This window comes from Penaeus monodon, chromosome 13 (assembly GCF_015228065.2).
Source record: "Penaeus monodon isolate SGIC_2016 chromosome 13, NSTDA_Pmon_1, whole genome shotgun sequence".
NCBI classification, from domain to species: Eukaryota; Metazoa; Arthropoda; class Malacostraca; order Decapoda; family Penaeidae; genus Penaeus; species Penaeus monodon.
In genome coordinates, this window is record NC_051398.1 from 993,018 (window position 1) to 1,000,517 (window position 7,500).

The following is a 7,500-nucleotide window of genomic DNA, read 5'->3' on the forward strand; positions in this document are numbered from 1 at the left end:
ACTCTGCAAAGAGATACTGTATCGTACAGTGTATTTAACTTCATCAACGTAGACTAGTATCTTCACGAGCAACTGAGAATGACAGTATAAGGGCAGAATGTTGCATATAAGGAGCCAAGAGGGCGGTGTTCTCAACTTGAGATCAACAGGTTGCAGTGCACGCCCTTGCAACTCCCTCCCCTCCCCGCCCACCCAAGCACCGCCCATCCTCCCCCTTGACATCAGCAGTAAACAGACAGATCGAGGAACCAAGTGGGGGAGGGGGTATGATGTAGTCTTCACCCCCCCGCTCACCCCCCCACTTGGTACGCCCCCTACGCCACCTGTCCACGTGTTGGCAACGTTGATTACGGAATGGGTTACCAAGTATCGGCTCGCACGCTCCTATAAAAAGACCCGCGCGACGCCCTGATAGCTCAGAACCACGTACGCCGCCAACCAATAAGGACGCGCCCCCGGTACTCGCTTGCTTAGTGAGTGCTAGCCGCCTGTGTTTGTTTGTGCGTGTGTTGACCGCGAGAGCCCGCCCGTTTCAGCGCCAACTCCCGCGCTCCGCGTGTGTTTGTTTGTTTGTTCAACTCGCTCTGTCCGGCGCCTTTCACTCGTCTTCGGAGCGAAGTTGAATCCAACGCGTTCTCCCGCAGCCGATCTTGTTCCAAGAGGCACTTCATCGTGCCACTCGCAGCAGAAGCGCGCCGTCGGGGAAAATAGCAGAGTCTCTCCTCGCTGGCCGGGCCCGAGAGCGAGAGCGAAGACCCGCACCGCAGACTTCTGGGTAAGAGTGAGTCAGCGCGCGAGTGACTCAGGCCGCGCGGAGCAGCAGCGGCCGACCCCCGCTCCGCCAGCGTTCGCCGCACACTACCTCGGCCGCGCGCCACGCACCCGCACGCGCCAGCCGCAGCTCCCTCTCCGCCTCCCTGGAGACTCCGCCACCCCTGCTCCGCCGGACATTGCACACATAGTGAGCGTGCATGTGAGCAGCCATGGCTTGGAGTGCAGACTCAACCTTTTTGGACCTTCACTCGCTGGTCACGCCGGGGCTCGACAAGGCGTTCAGCCCGCAGATCTTCGGCGGGCAGCAGGAGAAGCAGCCGCAGCCTCAGCAGTTCCAGCAGCAGCCACAGTATCAGATGTTCGACACGCCTCAGCAGGTGGGATACACGAAGACCTACCTGGACGTGCCGTTCGGCGAATACGGCCTGCTGTCTCCCGGAGGCGAGTCGGGCTACAGCAGCTCGTGCAGCGTCGGGCAGGCCTCACCCATGAGCCGCAACACGGGGGGATCTCCGGCCCCGCTCAGACCGCCGTCCCGCACCACGCCCGCGCTCGACCTCGACATGGAGGCCACCTTCATCACCTCCGCCGCCAACACACTCAACAACTACGGCCCCGCGGCCTTCGACAGCCAAAACAACCTGTACGACACAGTGAACACCAGCTTCGACACCAGCTACGAGCGGCTGGACACCAGCTACGGCTCCCCTGCAGCTGGCTATGCCTCCCCCTACGTCGAGCCCTCCTACGACTCCTCCTACAGCAGCGCCGCCTCCAGCAGCTACGAGCCACAGCAGTCCCAGGACGAGGACGCAAAGCAGTTCTCAGTGCCTTCCGGTGAGTTGAAAAAAAGAAGTTATGTCCATTTCTGTGTCAGTCCCTTTTTTCCATTTCCATTTCCATGTTATCTTTGGTGTGTTCTTTCTTTCTCTTTCTCTCTCTCTCTCTTATTCTTTTTTTTTTGGTCTTGGTCTTGTTTACACACGCCCCTTCCGGATGACCCAAAAGGCGGGTGTAAATACCCAACACTCACATTTCCGCTCATGTAAACCCCGAGAGACCGACATAGGAAAAACATTATAACACGAGGCCACTTTCGAAGCTTACGACATTCCACGGTCCAACTTTCGTATCAAGACCATTAACCACAACAACGGCTTAGAAAACAACGATTTAGAAAAGAAAAACAAGAAAAAAAAGGGGGGCACAAACTACCCACACACCACGTGGATAAACAACCATCACAAACAACAAACAAACGCACGAGGGACAAACACAAACACGAGCTTCCCTTCCTCACCTGCACCCAAGCATCCGGTCTCTCTGGCGTGATTTGAAGCGTCAAACTCTCTTTCTCTCTTCGTTTGGGTACGACACGTAATCCCTCTTTTCTCTTTCTCTCTCCTTCTCTGTTTTTTTTCTCTCTCTCTAGGTATTTCTACTGTTTCTTATTATTTTTTTCCCTTCTTGTCTCTCTCTCTTTTTCTTTTTCTCTCTCTCTCCTTATCTTTCTCCTTCTCTCTCTTCCTCTATCCACTCTCTCCATCTTCCCCCTCTATCCACTCTCTCCTCCCTACCCTTTCCTACCCTTCCCTCTCTCTCTTCCTCTCCCCCCCCCTCTCTCTCTCTCTCTCTCTCTCTCTCTCTCTCTCTCTCTCTCTCTCTCTCTCTCTCTCTCTCTCTCTCTCTCTCTCTAAAGGACCCTAATTACCATTTTCTACCTCAATCACACACACTTCCGAGGGAGTTTACAGCGGCGTCTTCAAGGAGAGATTGCTGGGTCCTCCTCTCTTTAAGTACGTGTTGCGCTCGAGAAATGCAATGTCATTAGATTGCAGCACGAGGTTTTCCATCACAAGCCAGAGTACAAATTAGTTGAAAAGCTCTTCAATAAAACCTTGTCCGTTGCAGTTTAGATGACCCATGCACCCCGCCTCTTTCCCTTCCCTCTCTCCCTCTCTTCCTCTCTCCCCTACCCACTTCTCTCCCTCCCTTCCCTTTTTTCCTATCCTTCCCTACCACTTTCCCTCCCTCTCTCCCTCTTTCCCTCCCTCTCTCCCTCTTTCCCTCCCTCTCTTCCTCCTCTCCCTCCCTCCTTCTCTCCCTCCTCTCCCTCCCTCCCTCCTCCGCCAGAAGGAGGGACGTAACACTTTGCTAACGTAAGAGGGACGATGATGATAAAAGGGGAGAGAGTAATTGCGTTTCGTTCGTCTTCCCAGAGGCCTTGAATACTTAATCATTTCCCTTCGCTCACTTTTATCCTTCTTGCGTCGCCGCCTCTTTCTCCTTGTTCTCTCTCCACCTTTTTACGTCTCCCCCTCATTCTTCTTGTTTCTCTTTATGCCTTCTACCTTCTCCTCCCTTTTTAATCCCTCCCCCCCCATCATTTTCCTATTTCTCCTCCTCCTCCTCTTCTTTTTTTTCCCACCCCCTTCTTCTTATCCCTCTCCGTCTCCTTATCCTCCTACTTCTCCTTCCTTCTTATCCTGGGCACCTGCTACCTTCCCTTCCTCCCTTCCCCTCCCCTCCCCTCCCCTTCCCTTCCCTTCCCTCCCTCCCTCCCCTACCCTTCCCTTCCCTCCCCTTCCCTCCCCTTCCCTCCCCTTCCCTCCCTCCCTCCCTCCTCAAAAGACCAGGATGTGAGGACGGTCAAGTTCCAGCCGTATAATGTGAAGAGGCGAAGGTGGTAATTACCCGTAGACATGCACAGCGGGAAAGATCAGCAGGGGAGGAGGAGGAGGAGGAGGAGGCGATGATGATGAGGAGGAGGAGGGAGGGGGAGGAAGAGGGAGAGAGGGAGGGAGGGAGGGAGGGAGGGAGGGAGGGACGGAGGAAGGGAGAGAGGGAGGAGGGAGGGGGAGGTGGACACCCGAGGCAGAAGTGGGTCTCGGATAAACACCAATCACCATAATGAAGTGAGAATGTAATGAGAATCGCCAGACGGAGAGAGAGAGAGAGAGAGAGAGAGAGAGAGAGAGAGAGAGAGAGAGAGAGAGAGAGAGAGAGAGAGAGAGAGAGAGAGAGAGAGAGAGAGAGAGAGAGAGAGAGAGAGAGAGAGAGAAACATATTATGTTGAAGTTACCACATCCTCTCGACTCTCTCGCGTGCGAATCGTTCAGAAAACTTTCGAACATTTTAATACCCTTAGCATTTTCTTTCGACAAACAACTACTATACTTAGAGGAAACAGAGAACACACCCAATCACGAATGAACAACCACACACCCTTCTTTAACGTAAAGACCCAACCACATTAAAAAGAAAGAGGAAAACCACAAAGGAGAAAAGAGAGAAAGAGAAAAAAGGGAAAAACGAGGATATACACTGAACCCTTTTGGAAGAACAGGCCAGGCGAGCGAAAAGAAAACGCGATTATTTAATGGGTAACTGCAGCCTGTCATTTTCTAGCGACGCACCCTCAGCCCCTCAGGTCACCTCTTTCATTCATTCCGTGGGTGCGGCAGTGGCGGCATGCGGACACCTTCCTGGTCTGTGCTTGCCCTGTTCTCTCCTCCCCCCCCCTCTCTCTCTCTCTCGCTCTGTCTGCATGTCTGTCTAGCTGTCCGACAAGGCGGATGGATGGAGGGGTGTAGTTTTTTGCCTGCCTCTCTCTCTCTCTCTCTCTCTCTCTCTCTCTCTCTCTCTCTTCTCTCTCTCTCTCTCTCTCTCTCTCTCTCTCTCTCTTCACTCTCTCACTCTCTCTCTCTCTCTCTCTCTCCTCTCTCTCTCTCTCTCTCTCTCTCTCTCTCTCTCTCTCTCTCTCTCTCTCTCTCTCTCATAATCTCCTGAGCCGAGACACGACCGCTACGGAAAGTCCCACTACGTTCTTAGAAGTAATGCAATATCTTTCGGAAACTATTACATCGAAAAAATCCCATCAGCGTCAAGATAATTTGCATTTATTGGAACTAAATCTTTCCTTCTTTTTTTCAACGTTTCACTCTATCTTCATGTGTGTTTTTTTTTCTCTTTCTTTATCTGAGGAGAGTGGGTGATAAGGTCGATAAACTGGGTTCTAGTTCCTGGAAATTGTTTCTTATCAGTCGTAACTTCCGATAAGATCATGTAGGACTTACGTGGACAGTAGGAAAGAGTTGCGATATAACGGTAAATGTTATCTTTTTGTGTTTGGGTTTCAAGGGGTGGGTGTTCAAAACCCACGCATACTTCCATACTTACAAGCACTTACATACGTACTCACACACACAAACGCACAGTTACACAACTGATACATCTTACACACTTACATTTATGCCCTCGCACTATCACACACACACACACACACACACACACACACACACACACACACACACACACACACACACACACACACACACACACACACACACACACACACACACACACACACACACACACACACACACACACACACGCACACACAAGAACCAACAGACATCACCCGAATCTCTTGCCAACTCCATTTGTTTGTTTACTTTCAAGGCTAAAACATTTCTGAGAACCGAACGCCTCTCGAATCCAAAATCACACATTTAAACAAGACTTCTTCTGCACAGTATTGTGACACACAAAACATTATATAAAAAAGGAGAGAGAGAGAGAATATAATTAAAAAGAAAGAAGCCTTTACGAGGAAGTGCATCTCACGAGTTCAAAATACAAACGATTACCAAGTAAAGTGAACCACTTGGCTCGGGGAAGGGGATTCCCCGAACCAGCTGACACGGGAGGAAGTGAAGCGAAGGGAAGAGTTGCCAGCTGCCAAGACGAGCCAGGAGGGAGGGGAGGGAAGGGGGGAGGGAGGGAGAGAAGAGGGTAAGGGTAAGGAAGGGAGGGGGGGAAGGGTGAAAGGATGGGGAGAGAGGGAGAGGGGTTTATGACGGAGAGAGGGGGAGGGAGGGGAAAGGAAGGAGAGGGAGGGAGGGAGAGAGGAAAGGGAGAGAGTGAGAGGATCTGGAGGGGAGGGGAGGGGAGGTTGATGGTGGAGATAGAGGGGGTGTGGAGAGGGGGGAGGGGATATGAGCTCTTGAGGGGACTTACCAGTGTTTTTCTCTCCCCACTGAGGTGTTGCATCATCAGAAACTTAGCGTCGGTGCTTTGTGGTGGCGAGTGATATCATGGTTGGTTTTCCTATTACTACTACTTCCGTTACTACTACTACTACTACTGTTACTACTACTACAACAACTACCACTACTACTACTACTACTACTACTACTACAATTACTACTACTACTGTTACTACTCCTACTCCTACTACTACTGCTATCATTATTATTACCATTATAACTGTAATAATAATTATGTATCACGATAAACTCCATTTACTTACGTTACTTCCTCTTCTTCCCCAGATCCCAGAGTTTGGACAACGAAGGATATCAAATCGTGGGTCGCGTGGGCTAAAAAGGACTTTGACTTGGCCCCGACACTCAATCCTGCGCTCCTACCCTCTGATGGTAAGGATCCGTAAAGTTTTTTTTTTTTGCGTCTATTCTTCGTGTAAAAGAAAGTGGTATATCTTCTCTTCTTTTATTTTGGAAAGGAAAGGAAAGGATTAAATTCAGGTTGTGTGTTTTGTTGTTTGTTATTATTATTATTATTTCTATTTATGATGTTTGAGACTTATGGTTTTCTCTCTCCTTCCAGGATGCCAGCTCTGCCAGATGACCCGCGGCGAGATGCAGCGCAAAGTCGGCAAGACGTCGGGCAACATCCTGGCGCAGCATCTCGACATCCTCCTCGGGAACTACGGCCTTAGCCTCCCCAAGGACGAGTTCCCAGACACCTTCGAGTCCGACACCGACGGGCAGGACGACCAGATCGAGGGTGACCCTTACGAGATCCTGGGTCCTCTGTGCGTCAAGCTCTCCGCCCAGGGCTCGGGGCAGATCCAGCTGTGGCAGTTCCTCCTGGAGCTGCTGTCAGACCCCGCCAACGCCGCCGTCATCACCTGGGAGGGCACCGCCGGCGAGTTCAAGATCCTGGACCCTGACGAAGTGGCGCGGCGCTGGGGGGAGAGGAAGTCCAAACCTAACATGAACTACGACAAGCTCTCGCGCGCCCTCAGGTACTACTACGACAGGAACCTCATGACAAAGGTGCACGGCAAGCGCTACGCCTACAGATTCGACTTCCGCGCCCTCGAGCAGCTGCAGCAGAACCAGCAGAGCGACTCCCAGTCCCGGCCGCAGCCAGACCTCGCCTTCCTCAGCGCCGCCCTCAGCAGCGCCTCCGTGTCTTCCCCCGCCCAGTACTGGCCCTCGGGAGACTCCGGGACGCCCTCGCCGCGGCCCTGGATGTAGAGGAAGCGCCAGCGAGGCAAGCGTCAGCCGAGGCTCTCGTGAAAGTCAGCGGCGACGAGTGCGCATGACTCGTGCACGGAACGGAGGGCGTGATCTCAGGTGACACGGGGCAGTCGCGGCCCCTCTCGAAGTACCATTGGAGAGTACCAGCAGTCACACGAACCACCGCGAGTACCAGTTCGTACCACTTCTGTGATACCGCGAACCGACCAAGTGATAGGATTAAGCTCTTTCTTAATTATTATTATTATTATTATTATTTTATTGACATATATACCATAGCCTTTGTTGTAATGAATCAAACCTCCCTCCCTTGTCATATCATGGTGTACCTCGCATTTCATGGCACCATTAGTTTCATACCAATCATCTTTTTATACATATAATCTTCATGTGTAAAAAAGAATAAGAAAAAAAAAGTAAAAAAAAAAAAAAAAAGATT

General features: G+C 51.5%; 1 protein-coding gene across 1 annotated transcript in view; it reads left to right on the forward strand.

The window, feature by feature from the left end:
• Positions 1-416: 416 nt before the first annotated feature.
• The window catches only part of LOC119580006 (Friend leukemia integration 1 transcription factor-like), a 7,436-nt gene continuing 352 nt past the window's right edge, over positions 417-7,500 (forward strand). The window contains exons 1-3 of the mRNA XM_037927852.1: positions 417-1,611; positions 6,108-6,212; positions 6,403-7,500. The exon at positions 6,403-7,500 is cut by the window's right edge and continues 352 nt beyond it. Coding sequence (XP_037783780.1) covers positions 984-1,611; positions 6,108-6,212; positions 6,403-7,058 — 1,389 coding nt within the window. The 5' untranslated portion in view covers positions 417-983 and the 3' untranslated portion in view covers positions 7,059-7,500. The remainder of the gene's footprint in view (positions 1,612-6,107; positions 6,213-6,402) is intronic.